At 48.6% G+C, this 27930-nt stretch overlaps 1 protein-coding gene across 1 annotated transcript; it reads left to right on the forward strand.

Moving 5' to 3' along the window:
- On the forward strand, positions 1-27930 carry LOC135905844 (uncharacterized). Its single transcript, XM_070534498.1, has 5 exons — positions 1-153; positions 4325-4419; positions 4878-5059; positions 23603-23652; positions 26788-27930. The coding sequence occupies exons 2-5, from the start codon at positions 4327-4329 to the stop codon at positions 26934-26936; spliced, it is 474 nt and encodes a 157-aa protein (XP_070390599.1). The 5' UTR covers positions 1-153; positions 4325-4326; the 3' UTR covers positions 26937-27930.

Here is a 27930-nt window from a genome sequence, read left to right on the forward strand (position 1 = left end):
ACGCAGCAATGACTGTGCCGGCGGTTTAAAGCCCCTTACCACCCTTACGGCGGTCAGGCTAGTCACACAATCGCTTGTTCAGGCGAACTGCGCGCATCGCTGAACCAACAGCGCAGCCTGCTCTCGTGAACGACAGTGCTTGCGACAGATACGGTCAGTGAAGGCATTTTATATTCTTATTCCTGACGCCGTGTTAGAATGCTCCCTTTAAGAAATGTTGCAGTTTCTGTTGTAGTACGTGTGTTGCTGCCCTACTAGAGGTCTTTTACGTCTCGAGGTAGCGCGCTGCTTATGTCATAGCCACCGTGGTTGCTTAGTGGCTGTGGTGTCACGGGATTGAATCCTGGCCACGGCTGCACGTGGACGCAATTGCGAACGGCCTGACCTAAACGCCCAGTGATTCTAGGCCGACACCACTCCAATTTCGAGCTTCCCAATTCCGTGTAGTTCAGTTATGGCCATAGCGATGTAATATCAACCACTTTTCACTTCCTATGGTGCGCACTCAAGCGGGGTTATGGCACGAAAAGCAAGAACTCCCTATCAGTCTGCTGAACAGCCATTTCCGAAGACCGGCCCCTCATATTTACTCTTCTACGTGTAATGCGACGCTACTCATATGCGCAAATCTGTCTCGCAGCATTTTGCTGCGATTTCATGCGAACCCTACACTGGTTATACCGTACTTCAAGCGAACGACCAGACCTGGCCCTATACACCTGCAAATGGAAACAAACGCAGAAAGTCGCGCTCTGTCGGAGGTTACTTGCAGACTATTTACCATTTTTTCAAATGTTTTTGAGGATGGCTAAGGATGAAAAAATAAAGCGAGCACCAGTTCAGAACTCGGCACCAAAAATTCTGGGGCAGGCACGGAGATAGGGTGGCCGTCTCTTGAAGAAAATGGTCTGACATTGCGGAGAATTGAGCCCGCGCCGAAGCGCCGCTTGCGAACGATCTGCAGGCTATTGGCGTCGCACAGTATCACAGGGCCATTGAAATTTTGGGCAGCTGTCGCAGTAAATTGGTAGAAAAGAAATGGTGTAGTGTCGGCCTTGTGTGACTGGGCGGTTACTGAGTGCATGGTCGCAAGATATATTCCTGTCTACCGGGGGCCGTGTGTTCCGTTTTGGCGTTAAACATTGTTTTCAAGTTCATTGTTAAACTTGAACGGCTTGCAGTTAAAGCGGTAGATAGCAACTTTATGAGAAACAAAGGCCACTCTTCCTCATATGCAATTCATTCAAAGGTATTATGCATTTGAAGGAAACAAAACGTGTTTACTCGTACTGTTGTAGAGACACAGGATTGTAGGTCATCATCATCCGTCTGGTTACACCCACTGCAGGACAAAAGCCTCTCCCAAACTTTTGCAACTACCACGGTCATGTGCTAATTGCGGACATATTGTCCCTGCAAACTTCTTAATCTCATCGGCCAACCTAAGTTTCTGCCGCCCCCTGCTACGCTTCCCTTCCCTTGTACTCCATTCCGTAAGCCTTAATGACCATCGGTTATCTTCCCTCCTCATTACATGTCCTGCCCATGCCCCTTTCTATTTCTTGATTTCAACTGAGATTTCATTACCTCGCGTTTGTTCCTAGACCCACTCTGCTCTTTTCTTATCCCTTAACGTTACACCAATCAAGCTTCTTTCCATTGCTGGTTGCGTCGTCCTCAATTTAAGTAGAACCCTTTTCGTAAGCCCACAGGTTTCTGCCCCGTACGTGAGTACTGGTAAGACACGGCAGTTATACACTTTTCTCTTGAGGGATGATGGTAACCTGTTGTTCGTGATCTAGGAGTGCCTGGCAAAGGCACCCCAGCCCATTCTTATTCTTCTGATTATTTGTCTCATGATCCAGTCCGCGGTCACTACCTGCCCTAAATAGATGTATTCCCTTGCCACTTCCAGTGCCTCGCTACCTGTCGTAAACCGCTGTTCTTTTGAGACTGCTAAACATTACTTTAGTTCTTTGCAGATTAGTTTTTAGACCCACCCTTACCCGCCGTGGTTGCTCAGTGGCTCAGGCGCCCCCGTTGAAATGCGGCCATGGTGGCCGCATTTCGATGGGGGCGAAATGCGAAAATCCCCGTGTACTTAGATTTAGGTGAACCCAGGTGGTTGAAATTTCCGGAGTCCTCCACTACGGCGTGCCTCATAATCAAAGTGGTTTTGGCACGTAGCTAACCAGGCTAACCCCCTTAGGCAACATTTCAAGCATGTGTCTGTCTGCGAATATTATTCGTAGCCAAACAAAAAACAAACAATTAGTACAACAGTCCGCTGAAGAGGCAGTGTAATGAAAATGAATCCTACAACCGTTCATTGAGTGTTGCCGATTTCAGGGCTTCCTTAAACAGTTGTCGAGGCTCTGCTCCCGAAGCTGATAGCATCACGTACGATATAAGGAATCTTCACTCTATCAAATGGCACTGCTGTCCCTATTCAACACGGCGTGAATACATTCGCTGAATGAATACTTATATAAATGCATCTATTGAAAAGCAATAGACGGGTGGGAGAGCCTCTTGGAGTGTACTTTTACCACACCACCTCAGTTTCCGGTTAAATGACGGGATTGTTTCCCCCTCTGTCATATCAAAAGCAACTGTGCTTCCTGTATGTTTTGGTATTTTCGTTATGCTGCATAAGATTTCCAGCAATTGCCTACCGCATCTTATATGATCGCATCACTGTGTTTTTGGTGATTGTTCTACCATACAGCAATGTCCCAAGCGGGCACTGCAGGTACCTAATGTAACTAGATAAATACCAACCCACTGCTGCTCATCGAAGTCCCCATATTCTTGTGAACCATGCTCTGTCTTAATAGAAATAAACAGTGCAACGTTTACGCTGACCGTAGGACAGGAAGACATGTACAAGCGCTGCCCTGTAGTGTCCTATAGTTTGCAAAAAAGTTGTGCTGTTTATTTCTGTCATGTATCTGTACCAACTCCCCCAAATGTATGTTCCTGTGCTCTTGTTTCTATGCCACATAAGTTTTAGGCTGTTGTCGAATGTAATGCCTAGTGGAATTTCGTCAACTGTCAACCAAGCTTGCCGTCCCTACCACCTTCAAAATTCTTTCACCTTAAAGATCAAATATGTAAGCACGCTGGCACGGTCACTACTGCTGATTGGGTAAACGTAGCTCGCAAATTCAATTTCTTGTGACCTATCTCACGCTAACAGGAGTGGTATCAAAAAGCGCATTGTCAAAAAATGACTGGTGCGCGTTGAGGAAATCCACGTGGTCAACGTTAAACCTAGTAATCCTAGTAGAAAGGTTATCCTCTAATTATCCACCTGGAGAACATGTCCCTTTCAGCTGCTGCTGAAGTGCTGATTGGATGGTTTGCGTAACCAGCTACGAAAAAAAAATGGCTGTGGCTTAGCTAAGGTTAAGCCCAGGATGCGAAGCATACTAGCCTTTATTTTAGTTGTTGAACCACTGTTTAGCCTGGTGAACTGCTGTTACTTGGCTATATTTGGTTCGGCTAGACGAAGAAACAACTCATGCGTTACTCTGCTTCGCCTTCAAGAGTGGAACGCGACAGCGTTCCCGTCGACCCGCCAAGGGGTGTAAGACAGTGGGCTACGGCGCAGCGACTACGCGCCCCGCATTGGACACGGTGAGCGTCGAGCAACGCAGCGTTCGGCGCGGCAACGAAATGTGCGCCTGAGCAAGCGACGCACGCGTGAGCCTTAGAAACAGCTCGTTTCTAAGGCAACACCGCATTCACTAGAGGCGCTTTTGTACCGCTTTGAAGCATCGTACTCGTGGCTCAGTGGTAGCGTCTCCGTCTCACACTCCGGAGACCCTGGTTCGATTCCCACCCAGCCCATCTTGCAAGAGTTGAGCCAAAGCCACCTAGAAAATCAGTCTCTGTAGCACGCCGCAACCTTCGCTTCTCATTCCAACGAGCAGCTCTGTCTCCAGGAGGCATCTCACCTCGTGAGTGTCTAGCAGAGGCAAGCGCAGCTGCTTATCTACCGCCGCGACGCCGCGAGCGACGGCGCTAGTTGGAGCCCCATTTCTCCTCTGTCGTGACGTCACGGTGTCACGTGGTATTCAAGGCGACACCGCCGCGCCTGGGGAGCTGGGTTGTGCTCTCGTAATATGCTTCGCATAAAAATCAGGCGCCCTCAGCCAATTTCCATCTAGCCTAAACGGTCAGTCCACTACGTGGACACATACAGAATACCCTCCCCCCCCCCGCACCCCTCCCTTATGTCCTGCACGGTGGCGTCTCTGATGTTTTGCGTTGTGACGTTGAAAACCCGAGCAATGAACTAACGCCTGTATGTTCGACGCAGCCATGTCACCTGCTTGCGGCTTGAAACGTAAGCGCCGTCTGGAAACTTCGCCTCAGCAGCGTCCGCTAAGGCCTTCAAGCTGCAAGCCTGTAAATGTAAGCCCCTACACTCTTCTGGAAGCATGAGCGATGTTTCGAATGTCTGAATTGTATTGCTTCTGATTAGCTGTTACAATATCATTAAAATTTTGTTTCACAAGTACTTGAAGGGTACCTCTATTTTCGCAACTGCAGATACAGCCGTGGAGGGTAAAAAAAAACTTTCACCTAAAGTAAAAGTGAACGGGTTGTTAAAGTCTTGAGAAGGTTCAGAATTTTGCAAACAAAACGCAGTTATCTGTGTGCACAACCTGCCGTGTAATTGTGAAAGAAAAGTTTGCGTTACGCTCGAAAGTGAGTTTATTTTCCGCTATTAAAAGAGCTGAATTTTGGCGAGCTAACAGAGCTTCAAATGTTTTAAGAACAGATCAGTTGCAAGAAAGCTTCGGCAAATAGGCTTGCGTAGCATATGTCCCTGAAGTTTTAGAAATCTGTAATCTGTTCTTTATGTGCAGTTCCAAGGCCACTTCTCTTCAGGCGGAGCGCGTCCAGATGAGCACGCTGGCTGCAGGCCTGCTGCTTCGTCTTGCCAACGCCCCGAATGGAGTGACAGCACGAAAGTCCCGGCTACCTTTGACAAGTTCTGCATGAAAGAGACGCACAAAAGGGAACGTGCTTTTGCCAAGGCAACTAGGAAGTGAGTGGGAATGTGGAAGGGATCACCACGTCGTCATTGCGGATTTTTGCTACTTCACAAATTATTACTCTCATTTTAACCGAGGACTGCTCAGGGACACAATCACTTTGGAAGTTTTTTCTTATTACCTGCAGGTATGCTGTGAAGGATGTGAACAATTATATCCCGATTAAATACCCAGGTTAGGCGGTGAAAGCAATATCTGCCTGTAAGTGGACAAAGTAGCTTTGTCCTAATAATTATGGTAAATTTGTTTCGTTTATCTGAGCCAGCAATGAAAGTGTAAAAGTGCTTGGTTAGCATGTTGACGCTGGATCGCATATTTTCATGCCATATCCTGATATTCAAGGTGCACTTCAAGGGGTTTTTTTAATCGTTAGCATTAGGAGTGGAATAAACTGTGCAAGTGAAGTGTGCGGAGCCGGGGGTGTGGTATAGGTAAATGGGGGATGTGCGGGCTTAGAACAGCGCACGCGTGTGTGTGGTGCAACTGATGGTGGTCTGCTCTGGACCCCACTGCGAGTTGCACTTCGCTCCTCGTGGGTGCAGGATGTGTCCAGTGCGCTCCTGACCAACCTTGCAAATTGATGAACGTGTTCTAAAGCATGGATCAGGCACCTCCAACGGGTGCGACGTAATGCTCGCGTCAATTTCTTTAGCATTGCCGTTACAACGCTACTGACATTTTTATCGGTGACATCTGTTTTGGATCGAATCTCTGCCCGGTTTCTCGAAAGCTCGCATCAAGAAGACAGTAAAGGCAACTTCGATACCGTTCGGCATGCATCGAGCTTTGTATGCGTGAACGCTATACCTAATCGTTAACGAGTAGAATACAATGAAAACGCATTTCCACTAAATTGCTGATTGCCGCAGAATTAAGGTGTTCACCAATGTAAAAACAATGTGACGGAATTTTGTTGCACCAGATATAAGGACGAAAAGAAAAAAAACACTGTTAAACGAAAATACCTTAGTGCCCTTCCACTCTGTGAAGGATGACCAGCGAAGCTTTGTATGTGCGCCCCTTAATGGTGAACTGCACCTGCGCCGCGGGTAGGTGGGCATTGCAGTATCTTCGGAAGTGGCCCACGTATGGGGATTGCTTAACGTCTGCTTCATCTCCGCCGCGGGTCGGCCCGGCGTTGCACTGTCTTCTGTATCGGCCCACGTATGGGGTGTTGTTTTATTGCGTACGACACGAAACTTTCCTTCGACGGTAGAGGTATGCAGCTTCGCTGTGAAAGCTGATGTCGTTTGTATCACTGTCGCTGAACACGCTGAACGCACTGGCATCGATATCGGCTGGGCACGCATCTGCGTGGAACGCCGTTGGAAGACCCGTCTTCATCTAGTAATACTACATTCCAACAACTGGGAATACGCTGACTCGCAGTGACCGCAGCCTTCCGACTGGCAATACTCGCATTGCTTGCACCACATTTCCATTTTTTTGCTTATATTACCTCTAAATTTCAGTTGTCACAAATACGAAAGTTATTCCCGTGTGGGAGGAAAATCTTTGTTCGTTTTTGAAGTTTCTATTGTACTTGCATAGTCGGTATTCATGTTTCTGCAAAACTCTTGTTTATCCCCGAACGGACGAATAAGCAGCATGCTTGATTTCCGTGTTGAAGTCAGTGTCGACCCACGCTTGTCGGCTGTATCGTTGTCTGTCTCCTATCAGAACACCGCCTTTCAACGAACACTGTCGCGCGCGGCATGCATCAAAAGAACTCGCACGATCATTGGTATCGGCGTCTTCGCATTGGCGGCCATGATAGGTATAGCAGCCGGAGACTTCGAAGCCTCTGATTTGCGGATGCCGTCGATGTTTCGCCACGCGTCGCCAATCTCCTAGCATCAGTAGTAGGAAAAATCTTTGTGCGTCGCCACGCATCACCCTTTTCGCCACCCACGCTTATGACGCATTGCACGCATTGGCGCGTGCCGACGCATGCCCGTGTTTGCGCCTGCAGAGGTGCGCTATAAAAGGAAAGCGACGTGCCTGCAAATACGTTACCTCGAGTCCAGACGTTTCCCTTGGTGGACCAGCCTTCGCCTATTTTGACTAAAGGCTGAAGTACCAGCCAAGACGCTTGGATAGTGACGAAGTGTTTCCACGTACGTAGTTTGTCATTTGTTACCTTACATCAATGGAGCCAGCCTGCGTTTTTGCCTACTCTGTATATAAAGGGTGGTTCACGTAACTTGAACCAAGGATTTTAAAGAAAAGTGGTTAGCCGCAACTGAATGAAAGCAACGACAGTTTGCCGTCATGTGGTTGTTCTTAACTTTATGTTTTCCTTAATTAGGTAAATAACTCACACCAAGTATGTGAATGTTTTAATGTTTGCTTTAGGGCGAAGTCCGTTTCGTTATGTTGTAGAGGGCATTTCAAAATGACCGAGCCAGCTTTTGTGGCAACGTAAATGCTTCGTGCTGTTCCGGCGTTTAAAGAAAGCCCGCGAAATGTGAAATAAAACCACGTGACTGCGCTCGTATGCTCTGGTAATGCTGCGCGTTCAACCGTGCGTCCAGCGTATCTCCCTTATCAGGACGACGGTGGTTCCTTTCCGAGTGCCACCGTCAAAGATGCTGACGCACTGGGAAGCCGGTGCCTGGAGCCACGGCCGCTCAGTTCGCCCCGGTCCGCGCTCACGGTTCTTTCGCACGATGTGCGGTTGAGAGCCCTGCAATACGGTAGCGCGTGAGCTCTCACGCGGTTTTAATATTTCGCGGGCTTTCCTTAAATGCCGGAAAAAAAAATAGCCACGCGGCATGCACGTTGCTGCAAAAAAATTAGACTGGTCGTTTTCGAATGCCCTCTACGACGTAACGAAGCGCACTTGGCCCTAAAGTGAAGTTTGAAACATTTGCAGAATTCATCTTGGCGTTTAGTTGCGGTTAGTCACTTTTTAAAATTCTTGGTTCAAGTTGCGTAAATCACCCCGGATAATCATAACCATATAAAGCCAACAGATAATGATATGAAAGCATCGATAAAATTGGCTGTGGTTGATATTGAAATGCAGCAAACAAAAGGGGAAATGAAAGTGGACGAAACGATAACTTGTCGCTCGTTGCAGCCGAACCCACAGCCTCCGCATTACACTTGCATTGCGCTACCAATTGTGCTGTGCTGATGGGAATCAATCCGCCAACGAACCTGTGTATGTATGTTTACTGGATCTGAGAGCATGGAAGCCTGATGCCCAAACCGTTAAGCCATGAACGCGTGCCTCAACAGGGTCGGAGTAAAACACCATTAGAACTTTCCCTCGTACAAGCCAGCGCTTTGGGACACTTCGCACGACTGTCCAGTCATAGGTGATATTAAAGAGCGATCATTTCCGGTGCTGCATCATTTTCCAGACATTTCGTGCATCTCTACATCGCACACGTCGAATGTAGACTAACACACTGTCGGTCTGGAGCAGGCGACTCGCGATAAATGCGCGCTGAATAAAGACACGCGTCGGCCATGGCGAATATGCTTCGGCAAACGATTCCGTGCGAAACTTTAAGCTACCGGTTTACGCGGACCAACCGCCGAGTCGTGGCTATAGCGGTGAGTGCGCGCCTCTCCGCTCCAGCCCGGCAATGCACCGCCCATGGCCACCATTACTGTGTACGTTGCGTACTGGTCTCGCTGGGCGAATACCTTCACATAACATTCAGATGTGCTGAGCGGTCGCGGCATGTTTGCTGCGCTGTGCACGTGCCTAATCTAATTGCTAATATACCCTTCGGTATGTCGGCTTCCTTAGGCATTCAGCTCGAGCTTCCAATGGCAATGCACTTCCCATCACTCTACCTCACAAGTTCTCCATTGTATTTTTTTTTTCTTCGAAAGTTCCACGGTAGTTTTCATTTCCGTTCTTTGCATCCAATTCGCTGCCTCTGTTTCTCCCACTTTCTTTGTGATTACTGCTGCTTGTTTATTTAGGCCTTCAATTGCCTGTACTTGGTTGATAACATTACACACATTTTCCTTAGATTTGTGTCCACACTTTTAGGTACAGATACTTCTGCGCTTTCGCCGCTCATTTCGACCCATGTTGCTGAGCCTTTCTTAAAGGGCCTCTCACCAGGCCACACAGCAAACTTTGGTTCTACGCTGGAAGTTTTTACCTATCCTCAAGAGAGCGTTCTGCTGCAAAAATTTTCCAAATCGGCTCAATAGTAGCAAGATAGAAATATTTCAGTGTCGCGAACCCATAATTTCAGGATCCAGCTACACCAACACCCCCTCGAGATCTTAAGGCCTTGTGGCTATAACCTTTCCTCTTGAGCTACGTCACGCAAAAGAGGCGCACATAGAAGTTCCGTGCAACGCACCACGAAGCTACGAGCGGCGCACCTGTGTTGAAACTGAGGGGCGGAAGAGCGAGTGAGCGACGACGGCGATAACATTTCGATTAGATGCTCCTGCTGTCCCTTGGATAGCTTCGGGGTTACAAAAGTCCTGCCATGCTGCGACATGCTTCCGAGCGCACATTTCCTGGATTCGGTTATGCGTCCGGCACGCCTTCATTGCCATGGAATGTGGATTACGTTCATGCCCGGATATGCCTAATGACTGCTGCGTGCCCAAGTGCTGGAGCAATTAGAAATCGGGGCCGAAAAATCATGCGTTCGTTTCCGCAAGATCATTGACAGAATATTGGGTGCCAATGCTAAGTCAAAGAAGAGAAAAGCTGGAGTTCGCAGAATAAGCCACCTGTTTCTTTGTAAGTAGTTGCACGAATGTTTTGTATCTGCATTGATACTCATGTGAGGTGTTGTAAATATGTGCACTGCTGTACTTTACGTAATAAGGCCTCGAAAGCGAAATATTCATTTAGAGCCTAATATAGACTGGAATAAATACGTGTCCCGAATGTGAAAAAGGACACACCAGTGAAGTTGTCCTGAGATGTGTTATGGTGCAGTGATAGTTTTGTGGAACTTTCGTGGTCGCATGAAAGCAAACTCAGACGCCGACGATAAATGAAGGAAAAAAAAGCTACATTGAAGAAGAGGGCAACACTGACTTTTCGACATAAGCCATGCTCCCTGTCATTTACCCGAAATTCGTTCTCAAACCTAAGATTGAACCATTTCATTTTTATTCACGGGTTTTTTAATAATTGGGTGCGTAAGTACTTTTGCATAAATCCTGGAACACCCTCCGATTTCTGCGGGCCATCTGCCCAACTACGCCTAAAAGAGAACAAGCGGCCTCTGGCTAACATTGCCCATAAGGGCTCGTTCTCTTCATTCAAACCGTATCCCCTAGCACGCCGCCGGCTTCTTCTCCGTGACGTCACTCGCCGAGCGCTCAGGCCTTCTGTTGTGTACGTTGTGCTAGCTAGACTGGCAAGCCAGATACCCTCTCCACTTGCCCCATCTAGCCTCCACAAGTGAGTTATTCCTCGTGTTCTACCGCACCGGACCTAGAGGATCGCGTGACGCATACTTAACGGGCCCCGCCTTCCTCCTTTGTTTCTTTGTTTCTTCGTTTATTTTCTTTCTTTTCTTCCTTTCCTTTCCTTTCTTCTCTTCCTGTCCTTTCTTCCTTTCTTTTCTTTCTTCTCTTCCTTCCTGTCCTTCCTTCCTTTTCTTTCTTATCTTTCTTTGCTTTCTTTTCTTTCTTCTCTTCCTTTCTGTCCTTTCTTTCTTTCTTTTCTTTCTTCTCTTCCTTCCTGTCCTTTCTTCCTTTCTGTTCTTCTGGCTTCGTCGCTGCGTGGCGCGCTTCCGCTGACGGCGTTCGCGCGCGAGCTCTTCAGAAGTTTTAGATTAGGCGACGCACGCGGCTTGCGTACGCAAGAACTAGGGGCCACGGTGCTGCGCATGCTCAGATCCCTACGTCTGGATCTATGTCTACGCAAGCTGCATGCATCCCCTAACCTAAAGCTGTCTATTGTCTCACTTCGTGCAGCGCACGTTAATGCGCGCTGCCCACGAGGACACTTCACTAGCGGAATAAGTCAGGGCTACGCGAATACTGAGGATGACACAAGCGGATCACAAAGCACAATCCCCCGCTAGAACACGGTGCAAAATGAGTTTCGGTGTCTGCGCGCACCGATTGCGCGACGTGCGGGCAAGGAGACGAAACGGAAGTACACCTGGGGTGCGATCTTGTACGCGTTCCAAAATAGAACGGAGGCGGTCCGTTCCACCGAGCCGCACACGGTCGGTCAGTTTGAACGGTGAAGAACGCCATGACGTCAATTGTGAAGTGATATCTGCTGTCAATCATTCCGTGTTGCCTGCTATCGGACGAACGCAACGGAACGGACCGCCCATTTCGCGACGGAAAGAACGGACCGCCTCCGTTCGAGTTTGGAACGCGTACAAGATCGCACCCCTGTTTTGCTTCGTTGGGATGTAAAGCAAAAACACGCATTCTATTTGCGAGTTTTGTTACTGTAAGCTTTATATCGTCTATTCAAGCAACATATTGCACAAATAGTAGATCTTGCCTTGAGTATTTCTCGAAGTCGTGTCACCACGAACAACGTCCTAGTACAAACACGCGTACGCAGGCACACTACCACGTCATCCTCCGGCTTGGAACGCAGCGGCGGCGAGTAGCCGAGAAAACGGCATTCGGTTTGAAACTTCATATCTTTCCGGGGCGCGTAGCGATTTAATACTTTGCCGAGACGATCGTTATCGCGCATGTATGCGCTGCGCATGTCAGCTCGAAATGGCCAGACTTGGGAGGGGCCCTTTAAAGACTAATTTTGCTCTGTGCTTCTGACTACGATACGAGGCCCAACCAATGTCCGTTTGCACTGCCTAATTTGTGGTTTTTCCGTGGGCTCCCAAAGACAACCGGCCCACCGACCGTGGGTGAATTCCAACCCAGACAATGTATCCGATTTTAGGCACAAAATGATATTTCAGAACGTCAGCGCTTCGCCCATTACTTCTTTGCAAATCCCATGTACTAACTCGTATTTATGGTGGCCCCAAAGTGTCTTGTGTTTCAGTATTGCTGCATTCAGCTTCCCCTTTATTTTCAGATTATCTTGGTGGCTGCTTGAGTCAGTCGTTTATGTATACGCGTAGGTGTTAATAATTATTGAGAATCAGTGTGGATTGCTGTTGAATTGACGGCACGTAATTACTCTCCTCTTAAATATCAGACTTACCGATTTCTCTGTACTAAATTTAAAGCTTAGATTTGTCCTTGCTTGCGACACGCATTGGCCGCAGTCTGTGAATTTCTTGCATTGTCCGCTAGAAGCATTATGTCGTCAGTGCGGGGAACTTCTGTTGCACAATTTGTCCATCACGCGTGTGTGATCAATTAGTCTAATTCGCTATTTTCCAGTCTTCCTATGCACTTAACATATAGCGTGAACAACAATGGACACAGAGCACATCCTTGCTTCAGTTTTTCGTGAATTGTCTCTACTTCATTACCTTTTCGACCTACCGCTACAACTTGCACTCTGTTGTTTATATATCTCTCCTAGCAGCTCCACGAAATCATCCTCTATACCTTCGTGCTTAATATCCGATAACAATTCTCGGTCTATGTTATCAGCTGCTTCAATATTTCGAAATGCCGTCGGGAAAAGTCTATTCTGAACATCTTTAATCTCTACGCACTGAGTTAGTACGAACATATCATGCTCTAAGCGTCTGCCTGGCCTGAACCAATTATATAGTTCATCCAGTACCTAATTTCGTCCACTAAATTCGACAGCTCCAATTTTACGGCTTGCATTAACATTCTATATATTGTGACGCTGACGAAGACGATGACGCTCTGGACTTCGCGCGTTGTCTACAATCTTGTCAGCTGGTACAATTATTGTTTTTTTATCCGGTAAATATACTTTTGACCTCTTTTCACCTCCTAACATTTTTGGTGGAGGTCAAGGATTGGATTTACGTAGCGGGCGCTCCTTGGTTGCACCTACAATGCCAGATCAAGGTGCGGATGCTTCGGGCACGTCGGCAACCACGCCCACCGTCATTCTAGCACAACCCCGCGACCCAGGAACCTCTTCTGGCACCGTTGACACTGATGTTGAAGACTGGCTTCAATTATATGAGCGGTTGACCGCCAGCAACCACTGGGACCAGACCATCAGGCTCGCTAATCTGATATATTGCCTCGCGGCCACGGCGGGCGTCTTGTTTCAGACCCACGAGGAGGAACGTACTAGCTGGGACATTTGTAAACAGAAGCTCAAGGATTTGTTTGACAAGCCTGTTGGATGGCAGGGTGCCACCAAAAAAGACCTTCTTCGCCTGACGAGACGTGCACTGAATCCTACCTCACGTACATCCAAGACGTGCTCGCTCTGTGCCGCAAGGTGGATTCGAAGATGTCCGAACCTAATACAGTCGCACATGTCATTAAGGGCATAGCAGATGATGCTTTCCACTTCCTTGTGTTCAAGAATTATTCCACTGTGCAAGCCATTCTTAGTGAACGCCGGCTGTTTGAGGAAGACAATAGTCGCCGCGTTGCCCACCCATTTCCCCCCCTTCCAACACGGATGCTACGTCTACCTGCGACGACATCCGCAGTGCGCCCACGCCCGATTGCTCTGCCATCGTACCTTTCATCCGACGTGAAATAGAGGCCGCATCTCCTGTCACTACCCGAACCCATGCCCCGAGAATTGCCAGGCCACCGTCTCATTGATCCAGTACGTCGTGCGCCAGGAATTTGCCAACGTTGGCTTGACAAACGTCTGCTAAATTAATCGGCCTGACTACACTCAGCCCAACACTGTCATACGCAACCGCAGCCTGAGTGCTCCTGCGCGGTATGGCAACCCGGCCGAATGGCGCACTCCAGACGACACACCTATATGCTTCACTCGTGGCCGTATCGGCCATATTTCATGTCACTGCCATTCTTTGTGGAATTCGACCCCCTGGCTCTACCTCCCATCCCACTTCCTTCATGCTGCTCCTCGCTTCCCTCCAAAAACGCAGCCAGTAAATTCTGGCGACACTTCTGTGCCCACCCCCTCTAGCTGCTCTCCTTCGCATCGTCGCCGCTTCTCCCAATCGCCCCCATCTCGTCAACCACCGTCCCCTTGCTCCTTCCGGAAAACTAACAGGTGCAGCACCTAGAGGTGATGCGGCGAAACCGACCAGACGCAAAAAGTCCTCTTGACCTTGCCCACACATCGGAACCTTATCAGCGAACGTAGATGATATACCTATTACAGCTCTTATTGACAGAGGCGTGCACGTATCCCTGATGAATGCTCAGCTTCGAAATCGTCTCAAGAAAGTCCTCTGCTGCACCGTCGCCTGTAATCCGAGTCCACGACAGTGGAACACCAGCCGTTATTGGCATGTCTGGCTCTCGTGAGTGTCGCCGGACATAATACTTCTGTTTTATTTTATTGTTCTAGAGCACTTCCCTCACGACCTAATCCTGGGCATTGACTTTGTCGACACATTCCGCTTTCAGAGGCTCTTCTGCTGGTGTTGTGCAACTCGCTCTACCTGCTGGTGTTGACCCTCCCGTTAGTGCTCCTACACGGCTGTTTCAGAGCGTATCGCCTCCCTCACCATGCCATTACCTACATAAGTATTTCACCCGTTGCACCTGTAACAAACGGTGGCTACATCGTATCCTCTAATGCAGATATCCTGCTCTCGTATAACGCCGCTTTTCCTCACACCGTAATTACCATTTCGGACAACACGTCGTGCCTGCCGCTTGTGAACTTTGGACTTTGTAAACAAGCACCCCCGCGCGGAATTTCCCTGGCGCAATTCACGCTGGCCCGATGCTACCCCATTTTGGGTTAACTTGTGACCGCTCCTGGTGTGCAACTCTTGCTTCGCCTCCTGTCCCTTCAGGCTTGAATTCCCAAAAGAAAATGATTGCTCCCAACCTTCCGCAACAGTGTGCTCAAGAACAACTTTGCCTCCTTGCCTTGTAAAGGGACATATTGGACCTTGCAGAGCGCCCTCTAGGAGAAACATCTGTCGTGAAACATCGAACACGGGTGATGCGAGTCAGATCCATCGGCGACCCTACTACGTCTCGCATACCGAGCGACACATCATGCGACATGAAGTTTACAAGATACTTTCTCGTAACATCATTGAACCTTCTTGAAGCCCATGGGCACCCCTGTTGTACTAGTAAAAAAGGATAACAGTAGGCGATTTTACGTGGATTGTGGAATAGGAAAGAATCAGATGTATGCGTTAAGAGACAAACCCGGCAATATTGTTACGTAAGAATACGCAGATGAAAAGCTATATACAAATATTACGCCACACATGGCCAAGAGGCAACAGCCCGCGCTAGCCTCCTAACGTCGTCGTCTTCTTACTGCTCGCCTCTTCGTCACTGGTAATACTATTCCGTAGCACTACCCACGGCGGCAAAAGCGCCGTCCCGGAGCGACTAAAGATCGGACTCGGAAGCAGTGTAGTAGGCCTTGAGCCTACCGACATGCACGAAATTACTAGATGCCAGAGGAGAGGACGAGGTTGAACCCACAGGAACAATTTCGTAAGTCACAGGCGTCACCTGGCGCCGACCGCGGTAGGGCCCTGTGTATCGCGAAAGGAGCTTCTCTGAAAGTCCAACGTGACGAGAGGGCGACCACAGGAGCACGAGCGCACCAGGCGAAAACTGTACGTCACGGTGGCGGGCGTTGTACTGACGCTGCCGAGTCGTTTGCGAGTCCGTCAGTCGAGCATGGGCAAGCTGGCGTGCATGGTCGGCGAGGGCGATGGCGATGGCGTCGCGCGCACACTCACTTGTTGAGATCGAAGCAGGAGGAAATGCCGTGTCAAGGGGCAAGGTCCGTTCGCGACCGTAGATTAGATAAAAGGGAGAAAATCCGGCGGTGTCGTGCCAGGAAGAATTGTACGCAAATGTTACGTAAGGAAGGGCAATGTCCCAGTCGTGGTGGTCCTTGGAAACGTACTTGGACGGCATATCGCTAAGAGTACGGTTTAACCGCTCTGTCAGGCCATTGGTTTGAGGATGGTACGAGGTAGTCAGCTTGTGCTGAGTGGAGCAGGAACGTACAATGTCGGCGATAACTTTCGAGAGAAAGTTACGACCACGGTCAGTGAGCAGCTGTCGCGGGGCGCCATGAAGTAAGATAATGTCACGCAAGAGAAAGTCCACGATGTCAGTAGCACAACTAGTAGGGAGAGCCCGCGTGATAGCGTATCGGGTGGCGTAATCAGTTGCGATAGCTACCCATTTGTTCCCAGAGGTTGACGTGGGAAAGGGACCGGGGAGGCCTAATCGAACACGAAAGAACGGTTCCACAGGGACGGTGATCGGCTAGAGATGACCGGCAGGCAGCATCTGAGGTGTTTTCCGACGCTGACAGGTATCACAGGCAGCAACATAGCGTCGGACGAAGCGAGCGAGACCAGGCCAATAGAAGCGGCGGCGGACGCGCTCGTACGTGCGGGTTACCCCAAGATGTCCTGCAGTGAATGCCGCATGCATCTCAAAGAGCAGTCTGTCGTAGCTGTTTTGGCACGACATGATCAGAGCCGTCAGGGAGGAAGTTTCTTCGGTACAGAATGCCGCCCTGGAGGACATATCGGCGAACGGATGCGTCGGTAGGTGTAGAGCGCAGACGCTCGATAAGTGCTCGCAGCGATAGGTCTCGGTACTGCTCATCGGCGATGTTAGCGAAGGTAGACACATAGAAAATGCCGTTGGCGGTACTACTGTCGGCGTCGTCAGGCTCGTCTACCGGGTAACGAGACAGGCTGTCAGCGTCCTTGTGTAGTCGGCCAGATTTGTAGATGACAGTATATGAATATTCTTGGAGGCATAAGGCCCAGCGACCAAGTCTTGGTCCAAGACATGGTCTGTGACAACGGAAAAGGGTCGGCCATATAAGTATGGGCGGAACTTCGCAACCACCCAAACTAGGGCCAGACACTCACGCTCAGCGATGGAATAGTTGCGCTCGGAGGGTGAGAGGAGCCTGCTGGCGTAAGCGATAACACGGTCGTTGCCGCGTTGGCGTTGTGCCAGTACTGCGACAATTCCGTGACCGCTAGCATCAGTACGGATTTCGGAAGGTGCAGAAGGATCGAAGTGGGCCAGAATGGGAGGCGTTGTGAGAACGTCGATTAGATGCGAGAATGCAGAGGCCTCGTTATCACCCCACTGGAAAGGGGCGTCTTTTTTCAAAAGCTCGGTTAGTGGTCGTGCTATGGCCGCGAAATTTTTCACGAAATGGCGGAATTAGGAACAAAGGCCGATGAAGCTGCGCACATCCTTGACACAGGCGCTGCGATAGTTCTTTCGTGTAGCACGTGCCTCTAGGCCCTTGTGTTTGAAGGGCTCTGGCGAGGCAACAGTGCTCCAGGCATTTTTACCATCTCATATATTTTCTATTCTGCATCATTATTTCACGATGGATTTTAGTGTTCATAGTATTCGTCATCTGTCATCGCCATAATTTTATAACAAGTTAATTTTACGCACTTTACAGCGAATATTTTTAGGCCACTTTACAGCCAAGTCACATCTTCCATAATACATCGTCAACATTACCACTTGTCATGGCGCTCTTTGGCCAAACCTGGCCCTTGCGCCACAAAAAACCACACATCATCACATCCTTGACACACTTCGGAACAGGGAAGTGCGTAACAGCATGGATCTTGCCTGGGTCCGGTTGCACTCCGTTCGCGTCAACGAGATGCCCAAGGACGGTAATCCGGTGACGGCCGAATTGGCACTTCGATGCGTTCAGTTGCAGACCGGCGCGACGAAAAACATCCAGGACTGCCGACAGGCGTTTGAGGTGCGTAGCTAACGTTGGGGAAAATACTACTACGTCGTCCAAGTAGCATAGGCATGTGGACCATTTGAAACCGTGAAGAAGGGAGTCCATCATGCGTTCAAAAGAGGCAGGAGCGTTGCATAGACCGAACGGCATCACTTTGAATTGATAAAGACCGTCCTGAGTTACAAAGGCAGTCTTCTCACGGTCGAGATCGTCGGCAATCTGCCAGTAGCCGGAGCGGAGGTCAATAGAGAAGTAGCGAGCACCATGGAAGCAGTCAAGGGCGTCATCGATCCGAGGGTAGGGGATACAGGTCCTTTTTCGTAACCCTGTTAAGGTGCCGATAATCCACGCAGAAGCGCAATAACCCATCCTTCTTTTTTACCAGTACAACAGGTGACGCCCGTGGACTAATGATGGTTCTATGATGTTCTTGGCAAGCATTTTGCGAACTTCTGCGTGAATAACTTGACGCTCAGCCGGTGACACTCGATACGGGCGGCGATGAATAGGAGGGGCATCGCCGGTATTAATGGGATGTTTAACAGCTGTAGTTTGGGCCAAAGGACGATCGTTAAAGTAAAAAATATCGTTGTAGGAAAACAGAACGCGGTAGAGCTCACGAGCATGCCCGGGCAGTATGTCGGGCGCAATGATTTTCTGTATGTCGGCGATGGTACAAGTTGTCGACTGCGATGGTAGTGGAGGATCGGCTGAATTGTCGTCTACCTCAATAGATGCCATTTGAGTGATCCTCGAATGAGCAAAGCTGGGCCAGAGACATCCCGCGTGGCAGCACTTGTGTCGTCAACCCAAAATTTACCACTGGCAGGCACACGCAATTCGCTGTAATAGATAAAACGGTATGAGGCACCGTGATCCTGTGTAAGGAGGCCGTCTTGCATAGCAGCCGCGATATAGTGACCGTCGGGCACTGGGGGGGATGACACTAGGTCAACGTAAGTCAGTGCCGAAAGTGGCAAGCGAACGAAGTCGGCGGAACTGAGGCGACTGGGGTGTGGTTCAGCGGGATCCAGAACAGGCAGGTCAAGGCGGAGAGTACTGGCGGAACAATCGATGAGAGTAGAATGTGAGGAGAGGAAGTCTAAGCCGAGGATGATGACGTGGGGACAGTGGGCGATGACTGTGAATAGCACAATTGTGGAGCGATCGGCGAAGGACACACGGGCGGCACACATACCAATTACGGGGGCTGTTCCGCCATCGGCGACACGGACAACATGCGTCGTGGCGGGCGTGATTTTTTTCAGAGGGATACGAAGGTCAGCGCTCATTACCGACAAATGCGCCCCAGTGTCTATAAGAGCAGACACAGGAACACCGTCGACTTGCACGTCAAGAAGGTTCAGATGAGTGGGCAACGTCAGTAGAGGATTTGGCGGCGTAGGGAGCAATGCAGCGTCACCTCGAGGCGCTGCATCGTCTAGTTTTCCGGATGGGAGCGGCGTCCGAAGGGAGTCGCGAAAAGGAGCCACGGGGTTGGGGAGAGCGAGATTGTCGTCGTTGGGGTGAAGGTGAACGAGAATAGGGGCGGTTCGGCGCAGGAGAGTCAGTGGCGGCATTATCGGAGCATGCGGCATAGGGACGAGAAGGGCCACCTGAGGGGCGAGAGTAGGCAGTATAAGCAGACCGGGTCGGGGAAGTGCATCGACTTCGACAGTGCCGAGAAATGTGCCCGATGCGACGACAGTAGTGAAAACAAATGGGCTTGTCATCAGCAGTGCGCCATTCAGATGGGTTGCGGAAGCGTGGTGGGTGAGAGGCGGGACGGGACGGAATGGGAGAAGCCGGATGGGTATCAGGGCGATGGGCCAAGCAGATGGTGTGAAGGCCCATGTTTTCGAACTCCTGGCGGACAACTGCCTGGATTAGGGAAACCGTGACTGCAGGTGCGTTGGCGGGGCTGGATTCGAAGGCAGCCGAATAGGCGGCCTCAATCTCACCCCGAACGATCTTCGTAACATCGCCAGTGTTGTTGGGACGAGGAGAGTCGGCACAGGAAGATGTCGCTGGGGTGTTGGGAAAACTGCTGGTCGATACGTCGGCTTTTAGCGAGTTCCAGGCGGCGGCACTCTTTTATAACAGCATCCACCGTCGCAACGTTGTTGAATACGAGCAAGTTGAAGGCGTCATCGGCAATGCCTTTGAGGACGTGGGATACCTTGTCTGACTCAGTCATGTGTGCATCAACTTTGCGGCACAGAGCCAAGACGTCCTGAATGCATGTGATATAGGGCTCAGTTGACGTCTGCACACGGCCGGAAAGCGCCTTCTGCGTGGCAAGTTTGTGACCGTAGGGGTTGCCGAACAAGTCTCGGAGCTTTTGCTTGAGCGAATCCCAACTGGTGAGCTCATCTTCGTGCGTCCGTAACCAAACTCGAGGTGTGCCACCGAGGTACGACTACGTTGGCGAGCATAATAGTAGGGTCCCACTGGTTATTGCGGCTGATCTGTTCGTACATGCTGATCCAGTCCTCGACGTCTTCCCCATCTTTGCCCGAGAATACGCCAGGATCACGAGGAGCAGGGAGAGTGATGTAGGTCGTCGAAGTGGCAGCAGGTGTCGGAGACGGCTGAGTCGAGCTGTCACCGCCGGTGGCCATGAAGCTAGGCTCGACGTACCGTCCACTGCAGAGCTCCGTGACGAGGTACAGGGAAAGTCCACCTCCACCGGATATGTTACGCAAGACGCAGATGAAAAGCTATATACAAGTATATTTACAGCGTATTACGCCACACTTGGCCAAGAGACAACAGCCCGCGCTAGCCTCCAAACGTCGTTGTCGCCTTCTTACTGCTCGCCTCGTCGTCATTGGTAATACTATTCGGTAGCAATATCGTTACTAATATGGATGAGATAGTTCACGTGGCTGCGGAGTTCTACAGAGATTTGTACAGTACCAGTAGCACCCACGATGATAATGTGAGAGAGAACAGTCTAGAGGAATTTGAAATCCCACAAGTAACGCCAGAAGGAGTAAAGAACGCCTTGGGAGCTATACAAAGGGGGAAGACAATGGGGAAGGATCAGGTAACAGATTTGTTGAAGGACTGTGGGAACATTGTCCTAGAAAGTCGTACCACTCGCCCGCCTCCTAACCAGCAGTGAGCCGAAGCTTCAGCCGCCAGGGGTCATGTGACACCTGACGAACACTTTTCAGCTTGGTCGAAAGACGACGCTCTGGACTTTGCGCGCTGTCTACCATCTTGTCAGCTGCTACAATTGTAAATATCCTGTAAATATACTTCTGACTACTCTTAACCCCATGACATTATCACGGACGTTACTGTAACTGGCCTGCACAAGGTCGTCTTATCCTTATAAACTTTACCTTTAGGGATGTTAATTTCGTTTTCACGCCATCTGCCGGAATTTTCTTGGTTCAAATCACTTGCTCTATGGCATTAGTCATCAGTACCTTGCTCTTAGGACCGAGTTTTTTTTATTAGCCTTATTGGAATTGAACTGGGTCCTGCTGCCGTATTATTTGGGACTACGCCAGGCTTCTCTGTTGCTGCTGGATCTGTGTGTCTGAACTACCCTTTCTTTCGTGCCAAAGTCATCCCTGACAACGTCTGTAATGTACCCCAGCGCATCGTCAACTTCGTCGGTGTTACCGTCTTCAACTCTTATAGCCGTTGGCAAGTTTTAGTTTGAGGTACGAGTGCTGTTATGTTGTTCAAGAATCTTTTTTTGGGCGCCTTTGTCCCTGATGTATATGTAATTCACCGAACGTTCGCTTGTGTATTTAACTTTCTGTTGCACAAGGTCACTCGCCGCACTTTTTATCGGTATTTGAACCAGCCAAGCAGCAGCTCTTCTGCATGTAATCCCAACTTTTCGCTTCTCCTTGATCCCTAGACGCCTGCTTACGCTCCTTTCAAGCTAGCTTTATTTCTTTGTTCCATCACTTACGTGGTTTCCCCTTTGTGATTGAGCAGTTTTTCGGCATGTCTGTTTTATCTCCTTCTGCGTAACGTCTACAACTTATATTCTGACTGCTGTAGGAAAAGCCTCTTATTTGTTCTGTTCATACAACGAAGCTGCTTACCTGACGAGCCTGTAAGGATGAGCCGTATGTGTGGTTTCGCAGGGAGGGGGTGACTATCTGGGCTGGGTAACGCCATTAAAGGGGCCAAAAAAAGACAAAGAACTTTAGTACGGCGCAGAAGAACGGACACGTGATTTCATGGCACGCCGCACCTGCGCAGTAGGGGGAGTGCACCCGCGCTGGCACCCGTTGCTGCCGCCTGTGTGTGCGGTCATCTGCCCTCAATGCAACGCTGCAACAGTTCTGCGAAGAAAACACTGAGGTGTGCGCCGCGGTTGCCGCCGTGCTGTGTGATAACCGGATTATGCATTGCAGAGGTAGGTCACGGCAACAGTTGCAACGCCAAGATAAATGGAAACTAGCCGAAGAACAAGCAATGTACGAGAGGCGCGAGTTGCAACCTCCTTAGAGTTTCACCGGTGCAAACTCCAGATTCAAGATGTTTCTGGCCGCGGAGTTTTCCCAGAGTTGCTCGGTCTGCGATCGACAGCTTCGATGGCTAAAGCGCCACCATATGAATGGATCAGCCCGAAATTTCTGTGCTTGTTATTTGCTGTTCATTTATCTTTTAGGAATTGTGATGCTATTGGTTCGTGCTTTGCGTTAGTACCTCTCGCAAGATTTGAAGTTAAACGTCTGTGATCGCTACCAGGCGAATTTTTCCATGTTACTCTATTATCATTTGGTCTAGTTTTTAGGCCATTTCTGACACTAAGGCATAGTGTATACATGACTGCCTGTTTCCGCATTGCCACGTTACCTATACATGACTCCTTTCTCCTTCATCCCACAGATTTAACATTAGAGAACCATTGCAATCAGTATGTCCGTCAAAATCAACTATGTGTCCGTTCATATCTCCCATCGCTTCTAATGCAATCAATCCCTTACCAGCCGTTGTTGCTTAATAGTTATGGTGTTCGGCTGCTACGGACGAGGTCACGGGCTCGAATCCCGGGTCCCGTGGCCGCATTTCGATGGGGGGCGAAATGCGAAAACACCCGCGTACGTGTGTACACATCTAACCGGGGCTGCTACATTTTCGCTAAAGTATATCCCATGAACTTTGGGCGCATAGCATACACAAGTGGACGTTGGGCGCATGACCTTTGCAAACAGGCACAAAGGCCCACCGCAAAGATTCTGTAGCCACGTATGGCCACGCGGAGCTCGAACTAACAATACGCAGACAGCTATAAGGGATGAAGAGGGTAAAATCTTGGAGGAAGACGATGCGCTGCGGTACACCAGACATGCGTAATGCTAACTTCGGCATAGAGAAAGCCTAGTTCAATGTTCTAATACTTTTATACATCAAGCGTCTTCAAGGTGCAGCTCGTAAACCTGCGTGCCGTTGTGCCACAGGAGTCTTAATGTAGAAATGTCTTGAACAGTGAAGCCACTTATTACTTAATGTCACCAATTACGTGCAGTGCACCGAGTGTTGTCGTTCGCGTCAGGCAGCCATAAATGAGGACCAGCAGAAAAGATCCGCCTTTGATGGCGCTACTCTCGTTGAATGAATGCGCCATAGGTTAGCAGAGCACGATAGGCGAGCACTCCTCCGTTATCGGTTAACGCAAGCACTGGCTGTACTTGAGGGATTTGTTATCGCGACGAACTCTCTGCGTGTAGGCTTCATGTGCTGATACTTTGAATAACCTTTATCATCGTGTAGTTATATTTACATATGGCGTGTGCTTCTTTTTCAGGACAGGACGGGGTGCGGATGCTCTGGTGAAGATGGACCCAAAGGGAGAAGGTGGCTATCACTACGTTTCAGTTAAGATTATCCCTCCCACGTTGCAACAATGAGAAACACATACAAAGATGCATGTTTTAAAGCCACAAATTTTTTTTGCAACGACTCATTCGGAAAACATGCGGTCAACTTGTTGAATTAGAAAACATTAAGGCTATTCTTTATCTGCGCAGAATCTTTATAAGTCGCTTGTGGGAGATTGCACAATTCGAACCATTGATACAAAAACGCTGTATAGCGGCTATTACTTTACGAATGAATAATGTCTCACAGAATTATAACAACATTACGCTAATTATCGTTTTGATTTATTCTTTTACTTCACATATCTAAATTTGCGAGTTGCGGCTAGTGAGTCTGCACAGCTTATCGGCTCGGGACAAATTCTGAGGATAAGCAAGTTTGGAAACACTAATTTTCAGATTGTCTGATGAAATGCATTGACGTTAGACCTATTTTTGAACTTCAACGCACAAAACAGTATTCTTTCGAAAGTAAGTGGAACAGAGAGTTTTTACCGCAAGTTTTACAGCGCCTATCTGGAAATCGGTGCCATCCTCAGAATTCGTTTTAAGTCTTGCACACCGCTAGCTGCAATACGTCGATTGAAATTTGCGGCAACGTGAATAATTAAGACGTTATTATGCGTAATTATGGTAATTTTTTGAGCATTTCAATTTCTCGACGTAATACCACCTCATCGAGTAATATTGATCAATGATTAGGGTAGTGTTAGAGGCCACAGGGAATTTCTATAATTTTGTGCATCTAAAAATCGCCTTGTGTGTGCTACTACTAAGGCGAAACGGATAAGCAATTCTGAAGTAATTTTCCTAAAGTACTAAATAAATAACCACTTTTAATTTATTTGATAGAATAATACCACCGGAAATGAGAGAAATACTTTCCTTTTCAATTTCGCCCCGATATCACAGAGCAGATACGTCATCAGATCCGGTATATTCAAGTACTCCAATTGTGACCGATTCACGACACACTTTTTGAAAGTTGCTGTAATCCGTTCTTCACCTCCTCTTCGGCCTCCGTTCCACATAGACGGTACCTCCAGATTGATCCGCCTGAAAGAAATCGCCAGTGGCCGTTCCCTGTCCTCTTTAAATCTTCGTTTTTCTCTTCTCTTATCTTTCCTGTCCTCTCCACTTCTCACTTCCGAGTGTCCCAGTGGCAAGGGTTAACCTTGTGGGCCTATCCATTCTTGGTTATGCGGTATTTGGTTATAGCAGCCATTTGCGGCTGGCGTTGGCACGGCTTCCCTCGCAGGAACTTCTGTCAAGTCCCGCTTTTGGACTCCATGGTGGGCGGTTGGCATCGCTGCTGAAAACACCATGCGTACTTATGGCGAATGCTTTCCTTAAACTCCCTGATTGCCCTCAATGAGGGCGCACCGAAGATGTCTTCCCTTTTTTCGGACGCCAAATCCTGAACTTTCCTCGATTCAACATTATTCACTCTGAAATGTCGTACAAACCAGTAAGATCCAGTTCACCGTTTCTTGTTTCAGTCGTTGTGTGAAGTTTTTGGTCTAGGTTATAAGGCGTGAATGATGGCAAGCGGTGATCTCCTCTTAAAGTTCCGTGATCAGAAGCAATATGAGAAACTGCCGAAACTATCATTTGGGGGGAGACCCAAGTAAGTTACCCCGCACCGTACTATGGACACCACCCGCGGCGTTGTCTCGGGCGTTGATTTCCTGGACCTGACTTGAGTGACCAGAATGAGCTTGAGTGAACAGAATTTCCGGCCCACACACATTATGCACATATGCACATTAAAACACAATATAACATTATGCACATATGAAAAATTAAACTCCTTGGTAAAATCCTCATCGAAATAACGGCCGAATCCCTCTAGTGATTGGGGACCTGTCCACGTCGCGTCCTTGTTGCCTTTCTATGGCGATACGTTTACGTGTATACTTATCAATTCTACGCTCCAAATAAACTTGATATAGGGAGAAATTGCTTGCAGTTTCTTCGTAATGGCTGTAGCATGACATCTAAGAAACAACCTGCCGAACACAAGGCTGTGATAGGCAGTTGCTAGAAATTAACTGTCTCTCAAATACCGCAAACTTCATTCAAATCAATTCAGCGATCGTGTAACCAGAGAATTTGTGCGCTTTTATCTCCAAGCCAAAGCTTAAAGGGACACTAAAGGCAAATACTAAGTCGGCGTGAATTGTTCGAATACAGTCCCAGAAACATCGCAACGCTTTTTTTCGTGCCAAGAAAAGTTTACGAAGAAATTGTATCTGAAGGTTGCGAATACCTTTTTGGAAATTCAAATCTCCGGACACCCAACAGGGGAGTCGTGACGTTGCATGCACCATCACCACACTTTGCTGCCTTCGGTGAGTAAAACGGCGCCCGACAGGCGGCGGTACCGAGCCAAGACAGTGCGGTGGATTCCCCGCGCCAGCTGCATGTCGGTCAAGTGGCGTAGACCGTTCGGGCATCCCGCTACATCACATGGAAATTGAATTCTCTGCCACTTGCAGTTTGTGCGAGTTTCGCGAGCCAGAAGACCACTGCAGCAATACGAGGTAACGAAACTACTGAAACACGAAAGTGTCGACGCTGCAGAATCGAGCAAAAACGAAACCTTTCGACCACCCGCGTCGTTTTCAAGGGGCATTTCGATGAGTTCTTGTTCTAAAAATGAAATAGAACTAGGCAGCTCGCAATTTAGTCATATACCATACAAGGAATATTTCTGCAGTGAGTAATTGAGTGCTAGACACAAAATTTAAGCCAGTGCTTTCGTCTTCGGGCAAGTACTCACAATGTCCTGTGGGAGTCTCTTATGTCATTTACCTCAACGTCTTGATTATTAAGGCTCTCGTCGTGATGATATTGGCACCTTAGATAGTCTGGATAACTGATCTATCACTTTAGCTTGACTTAGTATTTGTCTTTAGTCTCGTTTTAATAAATCGACTGCAGTTCGCAGTCGTGTACTGTGTGTTGGGTCACCAACTCTTTGTTGGAACGCTAACCTAGCAGTTTTGCGGACGGAATGAATGTGCAATCACCCTGATCTTTTAACTCCGTCCTACATTAAGTTGCATGTACAAGCACTGTTACAATACATGCTCTTCTGTTTCTCCAATAGCGACCACATCGCGTACGCCCGGCGGGTTGGCCCCCCTCAAGCTCCCGGACTTCTCTTTCCTGTTCAAGAAAGTCTGCTTCTCCCCTGTCTGTTCTGACCCCGACGCTCATTTTCAGTGTTGGCCTGGAAAAAAGGCTCGCAGGTTGTAGCAGCCACCCCATGGCTGAACCCTTTTAATTGACATCCGTATTCTTACGCGTTTTTAATAGTTATTTTAAGAGAAATGTGATTTTATACCCGACACCTACCTGATTTTACCTACGTTTTTACTTGCCTCACGCCTATACATGATTTTACACATGATGTTGACTACGCCTATTTATTTCTTCGGGTTTTATTTTAATACGAGTCCTGAGGTGGCGGTAAATGCTACCTAGCCTGCAGCACTCCTGTTTGCGTAGCGTGCAGCACGCAATGATTCAAGCTGTGGGTGTGTGGCGGACGGCAACTTTTGACCATATTACAGCCGGTAGATAATCTCTTGATGTGCATGTTGCTCTACTCGTGGGTGCAGCGCGGCAAAGATGCATGTCATCGTCTCCTGGCGTTGTTTAGAGCTAATATAGCAAGAAATCTTCCATAGTATACAATGACTTGATGTGCCTTCCTTTCGGGCCTTTGTGGTGTGACGCGAACTCTTTGCGGATGTCTAAGCCTCTGACAAACGCTGTTGTGCTTGCGTTTTAAGTAGAGCTGAAGAATGCTACGTACAACATTCTTATGGCATATTTCAAGAATTGCTCTAGGTAGGCTGCGATCGGTTTCCTTCCAGAAGTCAGCCGTGCTAATTTTTCCACTCCTGGGCTCTCAGTGTGGCTCATACGCTACTCTGTGAAAACGCAAACAGAAACCGTACCAGTGATCTCAAAAATATATGTTGAATACTACAGTGGTCAGCATTTTCTACTTGTTAATTGCCTTACCGCCCATGTGCTCTACTCTTGTGTGACAATATGAACGTGCTTCTAACAGTACAACTGAAGTTTGACATCGCATGTTTGACTGACATTACCAATGTGTAACTCGCAAAGTAAGCGTGGCATTTGTGATCGACTTGGATCCTTTGAGATTTGTGCTTACCATGTGTCATATATATGTAACCGCCTATGCAATTGCTTTGACATAAACGCAAGTTATTGCGAA

Source organism: Dermacentor albipictus, chromosome 2 (genome assembly GCF_038994185.2).
Source record: "Dermacentor albipictus isolate Rhodes 1998 colony chromosome 2, USDA_Dalb.pri_finalv2, whole genome shotgun sequence".
NCBI classification, from domain to species: domain Eukaryota; kingdom Metazoa; phylum Arthropoda; class Arachnida; order Ixodida; family Ixodidae; genus Dermacentor; species Dermacentor albipictus.

Excerpts from the sequence above, each read along its gene's own strand:
- LOC135905844 (XM_070534498.1), top strand. The coding sequence starts at position 4,327 with ATGTCACCTGCTTGCGGCTTGAAACGTAAGCGCCGTCTGGAAACTTCG. Across the intron at positions 5,060-23,602 it reads TTTGCCAAGGCAACTAGGAA|GACAGGACGGGGTGCGGATG; the intron begins GTGAGTGGGAAT and ends CTTCTTTTTCAG. Across the intron at positions 23,653-26,787 it reads GATGGACCCAAAGGGAGAAG|CGACCACATCGCGTACGCCC; the intron begins GTGGCTATCACT and ends TTTCTCCAATAG.